The following is a 21,174-nucleotide window of genomic DNA, read 5'->3' on the forward strand; positions in this document are numbered from 1 at the left end:
CATGTTCTCCTCCTACTGCTCTCGCCCTGGATTGGTCAGTTCTGCCGTGGTAACAAACAGTGCTCTCTCAGTGGCTGACAACACATTTCCTTTTTGCTCACTTTACATAAGGACTGTGGCTCAGTAGCAGGTTGGTCATGGCTCTGCTAGGATTGGCTGACCTCAGCTGGGCTTATCCGGGCTCCACCTGTTTTCTCATTCTGGAACCCAGATGGAGGGCATCCATCCGGAGGGAGTTTGGAGAACAACAGCAGGAAGGTGTTGGCCAATAAATACAATACCATGCAATTGTATTTAAGGCTTCTGTTTGGATCCAGTAAAACAATCCCAATTCCATTGACCAGAGATTTTCACATGGCCAAGTCCAAAGTGATTGAGATGAGATGTGTAATTCTACCCACAGGGTACGTGTGACCCTTGAAGAAAGACACACAGTGTAAGAGTTGTGAGTTTAAGTTTTACTTAAGGACCTTACTGAGGACTATAACCCAGAGAGACAGCCTCTCAGGAGCTCGGAGGGAACTGTTCTGAACAGGGAAAGGAGGAAAAAGTTTATATATGATCTTCGGCTAGGAACTACATGCAATTCAGCATACATCTTGTAAAAGATTACTGCTGAAATGCACACACTACTGTATATAGATAGATAACTACATTGTACCCCTTCCCTTCAGTATGATTTAGAGTTCACCTCAGTCATTAGACTTTCATTGTCTACTTAGTCAATACACATCTTCACTGTTTGAAAGGTGTACAACTGTTCAAGAACCTTCATGAACCAGAATATAATTTGTGAAGTTGAATGCAAATGTACTGTCATTCATAGTGTTTATATATTAAAAAATACACCAGGAATCATTACTTTTGCTACCTTGATATAGCATTGGGCTATCATGTCAACAACATTGAATACATCAATTTATTAAAAAATACTTTTATGGACTTCCTAGGTGGCGCAGTGGGTAAGAATCCGCCTGCCAATGCAGGGGACATGGGTTCGAGCCCTGCCCCAGGAAGATACCACATGCCACGGAGCAACTAAGCCTGTGTGCCACAACTATTGAGCCTGTGCACTCTAGAGCCCATGAGCCACAACTATTGAGCCCATGTGCCACAACTACTGAAGCCCACACGCCTAGAGCCTATGCTCTGCAACAAGAAAGGCCACCATGAGAAGCCCATGCACCCCAACGAAGAGTAGCCCCTGCTCACCACAACTAGAGAAAGCCCATGTGCAACAACAAAGACCCAACACAGCCAATAAAATAAATAAATAAATAAATTTATTAAAAAAAATACTTTTATCAGAAAAAAAAATCGATAACCAAGAAGGACCTACTGTATAGCACAGGCAACTAGATGTAATATCTTGTTATAACCTAAAATGTAAAAGAATATATATATATATTTAACTGAATCACCTCGCTGTACACATGAAACTAATACAACACTGTAAATCAACTATATTTCAATAAAAATTTTTTTAAAAAAGAGAATACTGCTAGTCACAAAGAGTGGACATCTCAAGTTAATGATTTTATCACTCTTCTATGTGTGGAAAGATGCAAGAATCTGGGTTCATTAAAATTCTCCCTGAGCTGTACACCCAACTATCTAAGGGGCTGCTTTTCCAAAGTCGAGTGCCTCATCCTGTTTTCTTCCTCTGTTCCTCTCAGGGTGCACTGCCAGTCATTGACTCAGTGGCCCACAACTTCATCTTTGTAGAGTTGGGTGGCGAGCAAGCCCTTTGTTCTTCTTTGTTTACACATGCGTGTGTCCAGTGACAATAGATGGGGGTATGGAATGTCTGACTGGGAGGGAGCAAAGCGTTGGGGGACTGTAATCCAATCTGCTCACATCCCCTCTGCCTCCACTGAAATTCTAATTGCAGCATTTCCCATGGAGAGGAAGCCACTCTACCTTAGCTCTTAGTTCTGGTATGGAAAGTTCTTGGGTGGGAGAGAGTTAGGAGGGACAGTTAGCAGTCAGCAATGGCAGAATGCAGGAAATTTTGCAGATATTTACATAGCCCTCACTGTCGACTGTGCGCTATTTTAAGCCCATACAGATACCAACTCCCTGCATCATCATCCTCGTTCTGAGAGGCTGATCCTTGCATTATTCCCATTTTACAGATGAGAAAACAAAAGGCTCAGAGACGTTAAGTAAGTTACCTGTGCTCTCACATGTAGTAAATGACAGAACAGGATTCCAACTCAGATAATCTGACTCCAAAATCTCTCTTCTTAAGTGCTCTCAAGGGAAGAGAAATGGGAGGATTCCAGCACCGCGGATTAGCTGGTTGCTGATATGCTGCGATTTTAGGGGAGCAAGGAAACCAATTCCCTCTGGAAGGGGCAGACATTGTTTCATGACATGACATGTTTTCCAGAACACACATAGAACTGAACATTCTGAGATCGCTGGGATCTAGGCACTGTCCTGTGTCATCTCTTCTTTCAGGAGTTTACCGCCTAGTGGAAGGAAACACACCATCAACAAAGAAATGAGGAAAAATACCGCAGGTCAGATGATGGTAGGAGCTGGGGAGAACAGTGAAGTGGGGCAGGGGATAAGGAGTATGGAGCAGTGATGGAGATGGGTTGAAAGACAGTGGTCAACAAAAGTCTCACCAACAAGGTGACATTTGAGCAATAGCCTGAAGGAGGTGAAGGAGATAAATGTTTGATGAATGAATGAATGAATGAATGAATACTAAGCCATATTTGATTATCCTGGTGAGATATCAAAATAAAAAGTTACTTTATTGTTCAGACCTGGCTGGGCGCCCCTTTCCCCGGCATAATTCAAGCTGATCTTCTGGTTGAGTCCCACTCCTCTTCCTCTGTCACGTGGCTGCTGCCACTTCCAAGTCCACCAATGAATTTCCTTCTAGGTGGAAGAGGACACAACCATGATCTTCTCTTAAATGGCCGAGGGGTCTTTTCTGGGAATGTGCAGGAGTCAGGTGGTAGCAGTTGCTCACCTGTTCTGGGCTGCGGGGTGGGAGGAAGGGGGCTGATTGAGGCTATTATTACCAGTCTGCGTGCCCTCACATGTGCGTGAGACAAAGCTGAGCATATTTTGACAGGGAAGCCCGCCAGATGTGAACACAGCCGCAGCTAATAGAATTACTGAGCAACGAGGAAGTGAGAAAGTGTGAAGCCTCTGGACGTGTGCAGAGATTAAACCTAGGTGATATCAAGAATGCAGAGGGGTGCTTTCCTGCTCTCTAGGAATGAGAGGGATCAGATCAGAAGGAGCCGGGACCTTGAAACCAATCATTCCTCCCAGGAAGAGCCGGAGAGTGGACAGTGAGAGGGTCAGCTGGGAGGGGCGTAGGCGACAAGCTGAGCTGCAAGGAGGCAGTATCTGGGAATTCTGTCAGGCATTCAGAAGGACGGGCCAGCCACACACCGTGGATGCTGGGGCCAACAGAATGTGGGGATGCAGGCCGGCCCTAGGGGTCAGCCACTAATCTGGGCACCGGGCAGAGATCCATGGCCTGAAGGGCCTGGTTATGGAAAAACTAGGGTCTTCACAATTGACCAGGGACAGAACCAGGTCCAGCGCCAGGAACAGAACAGGACCCGATACAAGCCTTCCCTGAGCTTCTCTCACTGGATGGACATTCATCCCAGAGCCTGCAGATAGAGCTCAAGTGGCCCCAGCTGTGGAGAGCTGTGGGCGAGGTAGCCCGGCAGGTCAGGGCACTCTCCGGGCTAGGTGAATAGACACACGCTGAAAATGTTCTGTCACAGAAGCCCCAGGCTACTGTGGGAGGTGCACTTAAGAGGGTCAAGGTGAGCCGAGTTTTTAGCTTATGGTTCTTTGGTTCTGGTTTTTTTGTTTACCTGATGGATTTTGATTTCGGTTTTGGGTACCATTTTTAGAAAGCTAATTTGTTAAGCAACTGGGGGCCCCTGCTAACCTGCAATGCAGTTGTCAACAGGAAGGAGAAAATCATACCTCGCAGCCTCTGCAAGCAGAGGCAGCAACAGGCGGCGTCTGACCAGGGCCCCCCCGAGAAGGGCCGTGTTAAGTCAGCACTGAGAGGGAGGCAGATGAGAGGAAAGGGAGGGAGGAAGGGAGCCTGGGTTCACGAGGTCACCCCCAGTCAAAAAGGGATCTCTGCAAACCTGCATGAAGCTGGCCTGAAAGTCTCAACTACCCCCAAGTCCTCCTCTTACATGGGGGGACGCCAAACCCAGAGAGGTGGGGTTAGGGGTATACCGGTCAATGTTTAACAACTGCTCTCCCAGGAGAAAAAAAAAAAAAAGAGGAAAAAAAAATTCTGACTTCTAGCATTTGCCAGTTCCCATCGTATAAATAATCCTGCTATGGCTGATTTAAAGCTTCCAACATGAAACCCGCTGGCTTACAAAATTCCTTGAAAATGTAACAATTGCTCCCTGGTGTGGACCTACATCCCTGGGGAGAGTCCCCTTGACGTCGTAGCCCACCTCACAAGAAACGATCAGCTCAGGTCAGTCCTTTTAGGAAAACGCCCTTTCCAGGCCCAGAGGATCCAATCCTACCTCCTAAGGAGTAGCCACCTTCTCTAGACCTTTATGCTAGAACTGGGGCTTCGTAAGAATCACTTAAGTTGCTTGTTAAAAGTGCCCTTTCCGGTACCAATTTGCAATCAGTAGATAAATAAGCCCTGGAGACCTCATGCACAGCATAGCAATTATAGACAACAATGTATGATAAACTTCAAAGTTTCTAAGAGACTAAATCTTAATTGTTCCCATCACAAAAAAAGAAATGATTGATATGTGACTTGATAGAGGTTTTAGTGACTTGATAGAGGTTTTAGCTAATGCTGGACAATTATATTCCAATAATTTCTTTTTATTTAAAAAATGCCTCTTCCTAGATCCCACCCTCCAAAAATTTTGACGCATTACATCTGGGATGGGCAGTGGTGCCCAGAACAGACTCTAGAAGGAGTGCCCCAGGAACATCCACTACTATTGAAGGACCGTCGCTGGATCCCACAGCATTCTACAGCAGAGCCAGCTTTGGGAAGGGGGAGTGTGCTGAAAGAGCCCTTTATCAGAAAGAAGAATGCTTTAGATGGCTCAGAACCCATAGTCCCAAGGTCCTCTGACATGTTCACCAAGCCAAGGCCGGGTTGGGTTCTATGCATTGGAGCTTCTTGAAGGCAGGGGCCACTGCTCCTTTGTAGCCATCGGAAGTGAAAAGCATGGTGGTTAACAACCCAAGTCGTGGAGCCCAGCTGCTGAGTGCCTCTCCCTCCATACACTACTCACTAGCTGTGTGACCTCAGACCACTCACAGAGTCTCTCTGGGCCCCAGTGTCCTCATCTGTAAAATAGACATACTCATATACTTACCTCTCAGGACCTGCAGTGCATCCTACAGGAGGGTTTGATGATTTTATCACTACGCAGTTCTGAGCACACTGGAGGCTTTTCAGATAAGCTTGTTGGTTTAAACCACTTACCCCTTTGAGCTTCCGTTTTCTCATCTTTGACATGGAGTAGTTTTGTAATAACAGGAACAATAATAGCTCTCCTGCCCACTGCACAGGATTATTGTAAGAATAAAACATGATCATGATGTGAAAGTGCTTTAAACACTATAGGTCACCATGTAGATGTTTTGTCATTTTGTCTTTGATATTGTTCACTTGAGGCAGGACTCCCAGTCTAAAAACTAGATTCCCATTTCTGCTGTGCTGGTTGTGCTGTGTGATGGTGGGCAAAGCCAGTTACCTCTCTGAGCCTCGGTTTCCTCTCCCATCGAGGGGAGCCTCCCAGGAGAGGCACTATACGTGTTAGCTGGCATCCGTGGTTCCCAGCCCTGACTTTACATTGGAGTCATCTGGAGGGCTTTGTTAAAAATGTCCGTGAGCCGGTGGGCCCAATTCGAAATCAATCAGAATCTCTTGGGACAAGACATAGGCGTTGGTCCTTTTAAGAAGTTCCCTACATGGTTCTAATGTGAATCCTGGATTGAAAACCCCTGAAGTCTGTGGAACAGCTTTGTAAACTGCAAAACATAATGTACAATTTGTGGATTTTTTTTTGTTATTGATTGATGGTCTTATGAGGAACTAGTTCCTCTGAAAATTAGGCCAAAGGGCAGTTTCCACCATCTGTCTGAAGTGTGCACTGACTGGGGGAAATTGAAACTGCACCCAGTTCCTATTCTTGCCTTCAAGCCAAGGACGGTGAGCGAAAATACGCCTCTCTGAGATCAAAGATGCTGCTGGGATGTTGTGGCCAGTGAGTGGAGTGAGTGTAATTGGATTCAGGCGCAATGCCTCCGGCCGTGGGGAAGCATTCAGTGTTCTGTTTTATTAAAGTGACTCCCGTGCAAAGCCACATACACCACCATGGGCGACTTACCCTGATTAGCTTAGGGGCCAGGAGATCTTTCTATGTAAGTCCCCAGATGCGGTACCAACCCTGATTTGGCTCCAGTTTGGACAAATGCGATCTCTGCTGTCTGCCTCTTACATCGCACAGCCATGGTCTTGCATAGCACACTGCCTCTGTTTGGATGCATCTTCACAGACACAGAGGCTTCAAGAAGTTCAAGAAGTCCTGGGATTCACAAGAGAGGAGGAAGAGGGGCGTCTGGAATCAGAGGTGGACCTTTCCTATCTTTCTTCTATTAACGTCCACACAGCCGTGACGTTCTGACTAGACTGCTGGGTTTGACTGGGATGTCGTTTTATATAGAAGTGATTCCCTTGTGGAAAGTACCGGTTGTTTCCCACCCAAGGATATCTCAGGATGGGGAATGAGATGGCAACCTGTTTGAGGAACAATGAAATGTAAACTTGATGGTTGCAGTGATTTAAAAAGGATAACAATAATGGATGACATATGAGCAAGTGTCCTGCTGTGAAAGCTCACAGACAAATGTGTAACTATGATTTCTGGGCTTTAGGCAGATAAACACTTCACTGCTGTGAGCGCATGTTTGCAAGTAACCCAGCAAGAGCTAGGACCTTCCTCTCCCCATCCTGGGGCCAGAGTTCTCCTAGCACTGCATCCCCAACATTCAATGTCTGCAATCAAGAGCGGCTGCCGTGTTGCCCTGAAAACTTTTTCAGATTCCCCTGTCAAAGACAGAACACTAAGCTGCCTCCAAGTCCAGTGTTTGATAATACTCCCACAGGACCAGTTCTTTTGCATGCAGAATTTCATCCCCTATTCTTGTTCTGCTTCTCCAACTTTAAAGGCTTCAGTGATTCGCTTATTCTTTCTACAGTCATTGACCGTTGACTTTGGGCAGAGCTTGTTTAATGGCCTTAATCTTGAGCCTGGTGTGAAATAGCTAATCCCTCCTGCTGCTCTCCCCACCCTGAGCAGATTATGTCGTCTGTTCCAGACTAAATGTTGGCATTCCATGTTGGAAAGACAAGACAGATTCCTGGAAATGAAAAGGTACCTGTGGGGTTCTCGCCCTGTTGTTTGAGCCTCAGGCCATCCAACAGGTGGAGCAGGAGGTAAGGAGACCCAGCGGGCAGAGGGCTCTGACCCGGCAGACCCCAAAGGAAGCAGCCAACACAATTCCTAACATTTCAAACAATGGGTGAATGTATTTAAAATTTGTTGCAAGAAATGAGATTGCTTGCATTTTTAGGACAAGACAGGCATTTGAAGTTTAATTTGCATTTATCGTCAGGAGGTGTGGCAGGCGGTGTCCTAACCATCAATGGTAGAGAACTGGAGTTGAGGAGGAACACAAAGCAGGTATGACATGTGCAGTGCCCCCCTGCCATCGGAGTCGTGATCAGTCTTGGCAAAACCCAAAGTTTACCAAAAACTGGAAATCTCAAATGTTCATCAAGAGGAGAATGAGGAAATAAATTATGGTCATTCATTCAATGTAATATGAAGGAAGATGAATGAGGTGAAGTGAAAAGGAATTTTGTAAAACTCTGTGTAACAACAAGGATGAATCATACAACAATGTGAAGTGAAAGAAGCCACACACACACACACTCAAAAAATGCATATTGTGTGATTCTGTTTCTATAAGGTCCAAAAGTAAGCAAAACTAATCTTCCGTGTTAGAAATCAGAAGAGTGTTGCCTTTTGGGAAAGGAAGGGTAGGGATTGCGGGAGGTGCCAGGGGGATTTCTGGGATGCTATTAGTGTTGTATTTCTTGACCTGGTTGTAGCCTAGACACATTCACTTTGTGATAATTCACTGAGCAGAATACTTATGATTTGTGCATGTCACATGTGCGACAGTCTTTAAAGAAGTTCAAATCTTGGATGTGGCCCTGCTATCCAGGGGAATTGGACTTGCAAGAGCTAGGTAGGTCCTCAGAATCCCTACCCAGCATGCTAGGTTCGTTTCTAGAGTCAGAGAAACTGAGTCAAAATCTGAGCAGAACATTGGGCCAACAGTGGCAGATGAGGCAAGACAAGGTGAGAACTGCATTCACTTCGGGATCACTTGACACCAGGTCTTGGGAGCAAGTCCCAAAAAATGGTAGCACTGAGATTTGTGGCGTTTGGAATTGGCTCAGGGGCTGGGTGAACTGGAATATGCGGGTAGCGTCTACCAGGGGGTAGAGGGGGAAAGCCCAGGTCTGTTATTTTTAACTCTCAGGAGACCTCACTTCCTCCTCTCCTATGACACGCCCTCCTTGACGTGGATAGTGGGATTCTCCCAGGCTATGGGACTGCAGCTCTGATTTTCCATCCGGGGAGACTGGGTCTTGTTTCTCAGAAGAGCAAGCTGCTAAGGCAAAAACTGCCAGATTGCTTTCTCGGCTCTTGGCCTAGGTAGATGCGACTTGGCTTAATGGAAAAGGGTGATGAAGGGAAGCTTGTGGACAGAGAGAATCTGAACAGCATCAGCACTGATGCAGAGCGAAATGAGGAAGAGGGGGGATTGTGGGGTCAGACCACAGTGGGACATAGCACCGTGAGAAGGCATATTTAAATAAGATAACAGGAGGAGCATAAAGATGGGAGAGTGAGTCTCTAAGGATTTAGAAGCGAGGAAGCCAAAGCAGTTTGTCATGGGTAAGGCGTGGGCACTGATGACGTGCTACGGGACTGCTTTTCAGTTTTAATTCTTGAATTTTTAAACCACAGTCACACTCAGGGAGCTATTGAGGATTTAAGCCAAAGTAATTGTCCTCTGATGGGGCTGTGGGGCTAACTTTTTCCCAGCTGGACTCCAAACATTTGGAGCCATTTACCACTATAACCATCACTAAAAACAGCCTGTGGACACTCTTTGGATGCTCCAGCCCCAGTTGGAGTGAATAACCTTGATCGACCCTGCTTGTAATGGGGGAATGGACTCAAAGAGACAAAAACAAAATTTTTTTAAGTTATCTACACTTTTATAATGAAGTATAGTGGGTTTACAATGTTGTGTTAGTTTCCGGTGTACAGCAAAGTCATTCAGATTTCAGACCTGAATATGATATCCAATCCAAATATTCAAATATTCTTTTTCAGAGTCTTTTCCCTTATGGTTATTACAAGATATTGAATATAGTTCCCTGTGCTATACAGTAGGACCTTGTTGTTTATCTATTTTATATATAGTGCTGTGTATCTGTGAATCCCAAACTTCTCATTTGTCCTTCCCCTCGAGTTTCCTTTTAGATACCCATAAGTTTGTTTTCTATGTCTGTGAGTCTGTCTCTGCTTTGTAAATAAGTTCATTTGTATCATTTTTTTTTAGATTCCACATATGGGATACCATATTTGTCTTTCTCTGACTTATTTCCCTTACTATGATTATCTCTAGGTACTTCTATGTTGCTGTAAATGGCATTATTTCACTCTTTTTTATGGCTAAACAATATTCCATTGTATACACACACCACATCTCTTTTATCCATTCATCTGTTGATGGACGTTTAGGTTGCTTCCATGTCTCGGCTATAGTGCTGCAGTAAACACTGAGGTGCGTGTATCTTTTCAAATTGGAGTTTTTGTCTTTGTCTGGATATATGCCCAGGAGTGGGATTGCTGGATCATATGGTAACTCTATGTTTAGTTTGAGTCAAAAACCAAATTTATTCCCAGGCTGGTGGTCATCAGCCATAAAACATGGTCAGTGGACAGCAGGCGGTGCACCTAGTGCAGGGAGAAACCACAATAGATGATCAGGTTGACATTCAGCATAGCACAGTGGGCAGCTGGGATTATCTTTTCCTCCGAAGGTTTACTTACCCCACTGTGTTTGCCCTGATGAAGAGTAAGAGGCAGGGTGAGTTGGGAATCATTATTGAAACCCAGTAATGAGACCACTGTGAGTGTGTCCAATTCCTTGACACGGGGGTTCCAAGGCATGAGAAAGTACATGTGACTAGTCACCAGATTCCAGGATATCTTAGGAAATTCCAGAGGAACTTAATTCTTTTTAGTTTATAAAATGCTTCCCGAAAGCACTTTTATTGGAAAACTTTATTTAAGGGAGTTTCTCTGAGACTGGACCAGCGTACCAGGAAACATAAGTGATGACCGTATCTGCTCCTGCCCACTCCACCCTGCTCCCCGTACAGGCCTTTCTTTTCCAAAACACATGGAGCCCTGATTGGGAAGAGCTGTCTGGTTAGCACGTGACTTTGCCCAAAAGGTATGAGTTATAGCAGTTGATCTCAAACATTTTGATGCAGTGCCCAAAAGAGCAGGGAAGTCTCAGTAAAGGGATGTTATAGAACTTCTTCAGCCAGTAGGTAGAATTCCCATCCCTAAGCCAGGCTGAGATCACCAGATCTCCAGGACAAAGACTCTTTCAGGTCTAGATGGGCCCAGTGAAGCTGGATTAGGGAGAACAACAGTGTCTGAGATCCTTAGGCACAAGTGTGGTGGGTAAGCTCACTGAGCCCTGGCTCTCCCGACCCCACACCTGCTCCAGGCTAGGGCACTGCTCACCCCAGCTCAGTCACCATGGTCCCCACCATCTCCCCCCATAGAAGGGGGAGTAATTGCACATTCATCATACACAGTCCACAGAGAGGGATGATTTATCAGATGCATTCAGATCTGCCAGATTCCTGTCTCCCGGTGGCATGTAACTGACAATTTACTTCACCTCTCTACACTTTTATTTCCTCATCTGTTAAAAGAGGATGGTTACAGAGAAAGACAAATGTCATGGTATCACTTATGTGTGGAATCTAAAACTACGATACAAATGAACTTACTACAAAGAGAAACAGACTCACAGACTCAGAAAACAAACTTGTGGCTACCAAAGGGGAAAGGTGGGAGGGAAGGATAAATTAGGAGGCTGGGCTTTTACACACTACTGTATGTAAACTAGACAATCAACAAGGACCTACTGTACAGCACAGGGAACTCTACTTCATATTCTGTAATAGCCTATAGGGGAAAAGAATCTGAAAAAGAGTGGATATATGTATATGTATAACTGAATCACTTTGCTGTGCACCTGAAACGAACACAACACTGTAAATCAACCTACTCCAATATAAAATAATTAAATTTAAGTAAAGAGGGGATGGTAATAGCCCGTGCTGCACACAGGGCTCTTGTGAGGGCTCAGTGCAATTTGGATGATTAAGACACTCAGCACAGTGCCTGGCCCGTGGTAAGTGTTCCACATGTAGGAGAAGTGACTTGAAACCCATTATGAACCTTTAGCAACTTGATTTAATTAGATGACCCTGAGGGGTCAGATAGAGCAGGTGGTTTATCACGTGTAACCTGGGAGGTTATTCAGAAGGCATCTTGAAAAAGCATCTAGAAAGCCTCCAAACAATAAGGAGTTGTTACTGAACCAGGAGCCTCAACATAAGGGAGTCACTTGATGGCGCCTGTGTACCCCGAATTCTATTGCCATTAAGATCTCTGTTTCCAAGTATGTCTCAGCAGGGCCAGTAGCAGGTGGAAAAGCCTTCAAGAAGTTATCTGTTAGGTGGTGTCTGGCTGGCAGATGGAGCTTCGCCCTGTGACCAGGACGAATAGGCAAAGACTGGTCTTTTCAGGGCTCAGTCATTTCCAACATCCCTAGATGGGCAGCCTTGGCCCTGGATGCCCTTCCCCTGATTTAAGAAAAACAAAAAAACAAAAAAACAAAAAAAAAACCACACCTTAAAACTTAAAGGGAAAATGTAAGCCATGAGTTTCCAAGAATTTACACTTACTTCACCAACTCTATTGTTTTCCGAGAGTTGTTTGGAGTCCAGAAAGACTAATAAGCCTTTTCCAAATGTCTTTAGAAATCCTTTTTTCTTAGAAGGACGTTTAGAAGCTGTAAAAGTTGTTCCAAGGGTAAAAATAATAGTAGAATAATAAATTTCTCAAAGCTCTCAACCCCTGCAGTTCAAAATTTGCCTAATTCTTCAAACCCAAGAGACTTGAATTACCGGGATTTGTCATTTCTTGTTTATGGGGCTTTTCCAAAGGGGAGAAGGAAACCCATGTGGAGGTTCACTAGAGTTCACTGCCTGGTTCACAGCCATGCCCATAGTCCACAGCACTTCCAGAGTCTTCCCAACCTGAACCTTCAAGGGAAGCTCCCTCCCCACCCCTCTTTCTTGGTGGCAGCCATGGGACCAGGCTGGAGTTAAACTGAAGGCACTGACTTTTCAGCCTGGCTTATTTTTGGCTGGTGGATCAAAGCCCCCCCAGAACAATTCTCCTGAGGGCATACAATCTATGTCACGTAAAACAGGGGATCTATTATTAGGTGACTGCGGGGTGCAAAGAGAACAATGTTTCCTTGGAGTGTGTGCAAAAGCCAGCTGTGGCCTGGCCGCCCTTGAACGCTGTCATCTGATGACCTCTGGTGGTGGAATTTTTCCCAGCATGTGTGCAGCGATGCTTCCGAGCCAAGCCATCCTTGTAACATTTCCCCACATTCCTTTCCTCCTGTTTTGCTATTCATGCTCGCACGGAGCAAGAATCCAGTTGCAAACACCCAGAATAAAGTGGGGCATGTGCCTAACCAGACTGTCCTTTCAAAAAAGTTGCCTGTGCCTCCTCTTTCAGTGAACCTCTGATGCATTTCCCGTGGAAAGAGAAGGGAGCCAACATGAAGGAAAATGTGGCATCCACAGTGGTTTTCGTTTTGCTACTTTTTCTCAACACCAACCTTCTGAATGGTAAGTAAGAGACTGTCCTGTTCTCTTTCATTCCCTGGGGTGTTTATATGAGAGGAGGGGAGAACCCACCACAGTCCTCTTCCAATGCAGTTACGAGAAATGAAAATGCCCATGTCATTTGCTGCTATTAAATTATTTACAATATTTGGGGGATTAAAACGAATGCAAAAATTAATGCAAAAGAATTGAATGCAACGAATGCAAAATCCTGTCACTGTGCTCTGTCTTCCATCCTCATTCTGGGAGTACAGGGAAACAGCTCTACCAACGACAGACCAGAGTTCCAGTCCAGGTTCTGTCCCTTACTAGCTGTGCAACCTTGAGCCAATTACCTAACCTCTCTGGATTTATACATTTTCAAAGTGAGGATAGTGATGTTTCCTCCACCCCAAATGAAACAGTGTGTGAGAAAAACTTTGAAAACCTGTAAAGAGATATAAGGGGATTGCTGTGACATGATGGGAAATGGGTACAACCAACCCTGTTATGGGGGAAATGAAATTCACAACTAGACTAGAGTGTGTGAGCCTGTGTGTATACATTTCAGTGTGTCTACCCTTGTGTATTTCTGGGTGTGTATACATTTGTATACCTCTGTGTATATTAACTTCCCCATATGTGCCTGATTGCAAAAGCTTCTCTGTGTGTACCTGTGTGTGTATACATTTGTGGGTGTATGTTTCTGTGTAGGTACCTGTGTGTACTTCTATAAATATGCACCTGTATATATTATTCCTCTGTGATGTGTGGGTGTGTTTCTGATGTGGGTTCTATTTGAGCATACGTGTGTGTGTGTGTGTACCTGTGTGTGTGTGTGTACCTATGTGTGTGGGACCTCTGTGGTTGTCCCTGTGTTTGTGTGTATTTTACAGGGATAGTGAGTCAGTCCAGGAATTGTAACCATCTCCTCTAAAGTGAGTGAAAGAAACACTTGACTAGTTACAATTTCACTACTTTTCCCTCCTCTCTTGAGTTTCCTCCAGGTACTATTAATAACCAGTAAAATGTGAGGGAGAGAAGCTTTCAGAGAGAGAAAAGGGAATGCACAGACCAGTATAATCCGTAAGGAAGCCTTAAATATTCACATAATCAACAGTTGCCTTAATTGGCTTCTAAATATACTCATTATTGAGCCATAAGGTTCTTGCTTTTTTAAAAATAAACTTTTCTTTCTGCCTCACACACTCCTCCCCAGCCACAGTGATAAAACAAAAAATCACTTCACCCTGTGAAATCATCCTGAACAAATGTTCCCTAGACGACGAGCAACGTTACAAGTATTGGCAGAGCTAACCCCAGGCTGGCTGGCGTAGACCGTTTTCGGGGGACCTGGGAGGGGGCTGAGCTCCAGCTGACACTCGGCCTGGTGACCTCGGCCCCAGCCTGCACAGCGCATCATCCCATTCCTCTCAGTTCTTCTTTCCAGCAGTTTTGTCTAGTGCCCTCTCTTCCCACCTGTGCGCTCTTCCTAACTGGCTCTTTCTGATCTGCTGCTCTCGTAGGGCTTCCGGCCCAGGAGCCAGCATGAGGGATGAAGGGCAAGTGTAGCAGAAACCAGAGAAGCCCCAGAGGTTCAGGGACCACCTGCTGGAAGCTCTTCCCTCTACTCTCGATTTCCTGAACTAAAGAGCACCTGGGGTTATGGGGCTGGGGGGAGATGCACGCCCCAGCCCAGCAGCATCAAGGCAAACTCAGGGCCACTCTCTCCCTCACTGGACCTGCCAGATAAGGAACAGAAGAGGGGTCCAGTTCACCAAGAGCTTTGGGGATTAGGCAACTCAAAAGCTTCATCCCCTTGACACTGGGTTTTCTACATCACCTCTTTCAGCCCTGCTAGCTTCCAGCTGGGACTAGGCACAACTCCTAGATAAGGATGGTAGCTCATAACCCGGAGAGCAGCTACCTACTCCCCCACCTCTAGGAGCTCCCATGCCTCCTACCCACAAAAGAACCAAGAATTACAACGGCGACCTTTGCCACCTCATCACATAACGACCCAGGGAGAGAGGGGGAAATACAAGTGAAAAGGGGCTGAAAACCAAGATTCGGAAATGGAGGCAGGGAGGATGGGGAACCAGACTGTGAGACTGAATCAGAGGTCAGAGCTGAATGGAATCAAGGAAGAGAAGAGCAAAGGGGGAAAGGAAGGGACGGAGAAGATGGGGAGGAAGCAGCTAAAGGGGGAGCCTCGGTGATCCAGTGAAAGAACAAAAGAGCAGAGAGTCGGGTTCACTGTGTGGGAATGGCAGCAAGGTGGTGGTTAGTGAGCAGAGGGGAGAGGTCCAGAGAGCACTGGATCAGCAAATGACCACAGGATGCTTGCGCCCAGGGGAGCATTCTCTTTATGGTCACCCTGGTGCTGTGGGCGTGTATCCACTCCACGGACTCTGCGGGATTACAGAAGGGCCACATCCTCCTCTTGGTCCATAGGTATCCCTCCCACTCTTGATGCTCACCATTGTTGAAACTACATCAAACAGTCTAGTACCTCCATCTCATGGTACACACACACACACACACACACACACACACACCCCACATCGCAAAGTTCTCCCTCTGTGTCCTGTCGACTTCAGGGCAGCCCACAGAGGAGTACTGCTGGATGCTGACACCTTGGCACTTCTGAGCTCCCCACCCCATCCCTAGGCCTACCCCTGCCCCACCCCCACCCCCCACCCCCCGAGACCTCATCACTGGCCTGGCCCCATCCATCCATTTCTATCACCAGCAGAATGGTCAAAGAGTTGAACAAACCTTAATATCGACTCTGGTGGCTTCTGACTTTTTCCAGGACAGTCACCTCCTGGGAAACCTGAGATCTTTAAATGTCGTTCTCCCGAAAAGGAAACATTCACCTGCTGGTGGAAACCCGGGGCAGATGGAGGACTTCCTACCAATTACACGCTGACTTACCACAAGGAAGGGTAAACGTTCTCTTCTCTCCTAGCAAACCCCACGCGGGTGTCCCCACTCTCCAGGCCACAGGAACACTGACTCTGGGCTAACTGCCACGCTTCCCTGGACGGACACGGATAAGGCTTCTACTGCTAGGGGAAGGGAGTCAAACGTCCGCATCCACGTCCTCCTCTTAACGTCCCTGCCGAGCTCCCGCATGTGCGAAATCTCGGCCACCACCGCGGCGACACAACCCGGCAATGTTCCCATTACCTGTCATGAGTTTAGGTTATAGCCCAAGGTCACGTCTAAGTGTTTCCTGAGCGCTGGTTAATTTTAGATGCTTATCTATCAAACCTTGTGCCATATATCATTTTTTGTAATCATTACTTTTGTAACCTAAGTGAATTATCATGCAATCCTTGGCAACCGTGCTACCTTAGCTTTTCAAAGTTATTTCTTGTGCAAGAAAATAATAAGCCCTTCAAGGAAAGGGAGATGAGGAGTTTTCCTTAGGAAATCCACGGACCCATGATCTCCCAGGAAGCGTATGGGGAGCTAAAATTGCAGCTCGGACTAAACAGGGTCATCTCTGGGTAAGGAGTCTGTCACAGTTATGAGACAGTTATGGAAATCCAGGGACGGCTGTATCCTTCCCCAGTAAAGAAAACGTTTACTGGTAGAAACAGCTGGCCTGCTTCCCAGTGACGGCACTTAGTGGTACACAAAGCTGTCATGCCTTCTGGGACCCAGAGAGGTGTCAGGCAAACAGATTTCAGGAACTCAAAGTGACAAGCAAAGTGGAGTGAGCCTGCACACCTGCGTGGTGAGTCTTGTGTGGCGGCCCCCAAGTCTCAGTGTGAGCAGCCGAAGGAGCCTCTTGGGCCTGGAGTATCTCCTTGCAGTCACTTTCCTCTGTGACTGACAGTGTCATTGGAAATACACTGCAGTTTGTAGCCCCGTGAATCTTTTTTTAATGCAATGTAATTCCACGTATATGTGCAATAAGTGCTGTCTGGTGCCCCACCCCCGCCCCAGTGTCTATGTGCAGGGGAAGGTCCCAGTGTCCCGAGATGACCCCGTGGTGGTCCCTGAGGAAGGTGACGCCTTGGCCATGGAAAACCCAAGTGTTTATTGGCAGTGGCGTGTATATCACAAAGCCCACAGCAAGCTGTAGACAGGAAGGGTTGGTGAGAAACAGGGTCGCTGGGGCTCTGACGTGACCTTTCCGCCCCCTCTCCAGCACTCTCTTCCCTGTTTCGCCTCGCGGACATGGGCAGGACAGAGGAGCTTGGGGAGTGTTTCTTCAGCTCTAGTTTTTGCATTTGGAATGCCTGGTCCCCCAAGTCCAGTGGTATTGCTCGATTAAGAAAAAACTAGACTCTTTTTACCACTTTCTTACTGACTCCTAATATGTTACTCGTTGCAGAGAGACATTCACCCACGAATGTCCGGACTACAAAACCAGTGGCCCCAACTCCTGCTACTTTAACAAGAAGCACACTTCCATATGGACAATATACATCATCACAGTAAACGCCACAAACCGGATAGGAAGCAGCTCCTCAGATCCGCGTTACGTGGACGTGACTTACATAGGTAAGAAGAACAGTGACGGGTGAGGAATTTGTTACTCGAATATGAATCTACTAATAGTCAAACTCAGTTTAAGTTTTCTTGGCTGGTGGGTGGATTCCCAGAAAGAAAGATAAGCAAATTCACAATATCCTCGCCAACAGAGTGTCTTAAGCCAATTTTTTGGATTTAATTAATTTTTATTGGAGTATAGTTGATTTCCAATATTGTGTTAGTTTCTGCTGTACAGCAAAGTGAATCAGTTATACATGTACCTACATCCACTCTTTTTTAGATTCTTTTCCCGTATAGGTCATTACAGAGTACTGAGTAGAGTTCCCTGTGCTACACAGTAGGTCCTTATTAGTTATCTATTTTATACATAGTAGTGTATATATGTCAGTCCCAAACTCCCAACTGATCTCTCCTCCCCTCCCCCTTGGTAACCATAAGTTTGTTTTCTACATCTGTGATTCTGTTTCTGTTTTGTAAATAAGTTCATTTGTACCCTTTTTTTAGATTGCACATATAAGTGATGTCATATGGTATCTGTCTTTGCCTGACTTACTTCACTCAGTACGATCATCTCTAGGTTCACCCATGTCACGGCAAATGGCATGAGTGTGTCCTGTTTGGTGGCTGAGTACACCAGCTTTTGTTTGTGACAGTAAGACAAGATCCTCGTGCCCTCCCTAGAGGCTTCTTCCCATCCCCTTGTACGCGATAGGAGTGTTGTATGTAGTTTCCCTTATCAATCCTTATCTCCAGCCCTCCCCCTGCAACTGATGTCCCCTTCTCCCTCGGGAAGCTGGGATTTCTTTTCTGAGACTTCTCTCCCTGGGAGTCAGAGCTGCTTCATGGAGCAGCAGCTCTTCGAAGAGTCTCACCTGCTTCTCCACCCACACGAATTGCTCCAACTGCTTTGCCCCAAATTCAGTTCTCAATATACATATGTTTCTTAGCAGCTGGAGCCATGCTTTTAAAAATAAAGAATTTGGGGAGTAAATAGTGCTGCTTGAACAGGAGGCTGAAGGCCACGATCACAACTGTGATGTCTGAAGAAGTCATGAGTGAAGTAAAACAAAGTCAGCCTGAGAACTGCTTCTTGCTTTGCATGATCAACGCTGAGCTGCTGGGCAAGGAGGCTTAACAGCAGTGGCCTGTCTGGTTTAGCAGGGATGACAAAGGGAATGTCAGGACAAGAGATGGCTTGACCAGGACTGGGTTCAGCCTTCCCAATGGGTGATAACTTAAGGAGTAGCTAATTAGGTTCAAGGTCACCCAAGTCTTCCTGACTTAATAACAACCAACCAACAAGGAAAATCAGGCTAGGACTCTCAGGTATTGGGCTGGATGTCATCCCATTGGCGTGTTATCAGTGATTGATTCTTAAAAATTAGAAAAGCTTCCAACATCAGCACATACCCGTTTGAATACTGTCTCCCCCCAGCAAATGATCGCAGTGAGCATGGGGGTGGAAACAGAATTTGATCACAGCTTAAGAAAATGCAAAAGCAACCCCACTGAAAAATGGGAATAAAATAAATTCCACTCATATAAATTCACTTGAGATACAAAGTCTTTAAAATGCTAAATGCCAAATAATTCCATTTTCACAGTTTCTTTCTTAAATTTCCTTGCCCTCATATATTCTGCCTTCAAATGTTAAAATATTTAATATTTAGGGTCGAAGCAGTGAAAGCAAGAGAAGTTCTGAAACATACAACAGCTATAATGAAGGTTAGCCACCAAAAAAAAAAACTAGGATCACTAAGGAAAAGTAGTATGTTTAAAAAGTGAAATCAGGACTTCCCTGGTGGCGCAGTGGTTAAGACTCCACCTGCCAATGCAAGGGATGCAGGTTCAAACCCTGGTCTGGGAAGATCCCACATGCTGCAGAGCAACTAAGCCTGTGTACCACAACTACTGAGCCTGTGCTCTAGAGACTGCGAGCCACAGCTATGGAGCCCACATGCTGCAACTACTGAGGCCCGAGCGCCTAGAGACCGTGCTCTGCAACAAGAGAAGCCACCACAATGAGAAGCCCGCACACTCCAACAAAGAGGAGCTCCTGCTCACCACAACTAGAGAAAGCCTGCATGCAGCAACGAAGACCCAACACAGCCAATTAATTAATTAATTTTTTTAAAAGTGAAATCAATGAATGGATCAAATTCATACTGACTCTGGAAAACAAATTCTCTGGTGAAAGAATGTGTTGGACCATACTTTTCAAAATAATAAAAGAAATATTCATGGAAATCTCATATAACCCTGCAGCATACAGTGTTGGTGACAGGCCAGAGAAGTTTATTTACAACTCAGTTTTAACTACAGTAAAGTCTACCAGCTTGACTCTTATCTGGTGATTGCCTGCAGTACAGGATATTGGCACATAATCTCTCAGAAAAAATTTTGTTGTTGTGCAAAATATTTAGCTATGCTGAAGACACTTGAAAGCAGTGATTCTCAACTGAGTGCTCTTTTGCATCCCATAAGATACTTGGGAGTGGCAGGAAATACTTTTGATTTTTGCAATACACAGAGGAGGGGGCAAAAAGTTGACCTCTCTGGCCTCTCTCCTCTAATGCTGCTAACATCCTATGGTGCTCAGGATGGCCCCCACTACAAAGAATTACCTGGTCCAAAATACACATAATGCTGAGGTTGAGGAAGTTTGCTTTCAAGGATTCATCTTGAACATTTTACTTGCACTTTTGTACAAAGATGTTTTGATCAGAGGCATTTCTCAGTCTTGTGTTCAACTTAAAACTTACACTAAACAACTGATGTTTATTTACTAAGTCCATATAAAACAATCTTTCTTAGGTATTTACTTAGTAATATACAAGCATTAGGATTAGTGGCAAATTTTCTAAAGTTGGTTTTTTAGGCAACTGTAGGGTATAATGCCAAGTCCACTAGAGTTACACTCACTCTTCTGTCACCTGGAATGGAGACTGATTTGAAGAGGTGAGAAATGAATGGAGAAAATGTGACTGGCTGGCAAGACAGATTAGGGTAAGGCAAGCCAGCATCCTAGGCACCTCACTCCTTTTTTAAATTTATTTTATTCAAGTATAGTTGATTTACAATGTTGTGTTAATTTCTGCTGTACAGCAAAGTGATTCAGTTATATATACATATATATGTGTATTATATATAATATAATGTGTATATATATACATACATTCTTTTTATAGTCTTTTCCATTATGGTTTATCATAGGATATTGAATATAGTTCCCTGTGCTATACAGCAGGACCTTGTGATTTATCCATTCGATATATGAGTTTGTGTCTGCTCATCCCAAACTCCCAATATGTTCCTCCCCCCTCCCCCACCGCTCCTTCCCCCTTGACAACTACAAGTCTGCTCTCTATGTCTATGAGTCTGTTTCATAGATAAGTTCATTTGTGTCATATTTTAGATTCCATATACAAGTGATATATGGTATTTGTCTTTCTGACTTACTTCACTTACTATGATAATCTTTAGGTCCATCCATGTTGCTGCAAATGGAATTATTGCATTCTTTTTTATGGCTGAGTAGTAGTCCATTGTATATATCAATATATATTCCACATCTTCTTTATCCATTCATCTGTCGATGTACA

General features: G+C 45.2%; 1 protein-coding gene across 1 annotated transcript in view; it reads left to right on the forward strand.

Annotated features, from left to right (window-relative positions):
* PRLR (prolactin receptor) overlaps positions 1-21,174 on the forward strand; it is a 168,213-nt gene that overhangs the window by 127,075 nt on the left and 19,964 nt on the right. Inside the window, 3 exon segments of the mRNA XM_057708160.1 lie at positions 12,975-13,087; positions 15,879-16,011; positions 17,412-17,581. Of these exon segments, the coding sequence (XP_057564143.1) occupies positions 12,975-13,087; positions 15,879-16,011; positions 17,412-17,581 (416 nt within the window).

Source organism: Hippopotamus amphibius, chromosome 15 (assembly GCF_030028045.1).
Source record: "Hippopotamus amphibius kiboko isolate mHipAmp2 chromosome 15, mHipAmp2.hap2, whole genome shotgun sequence".
Classification (NCBI taxonomy): Eukaryota; Metazoa; Chordata; class Mammalia; order Artiodactyla; family Hippopotamidae; genus Hippopotamus; species Hippopotamus amphibius.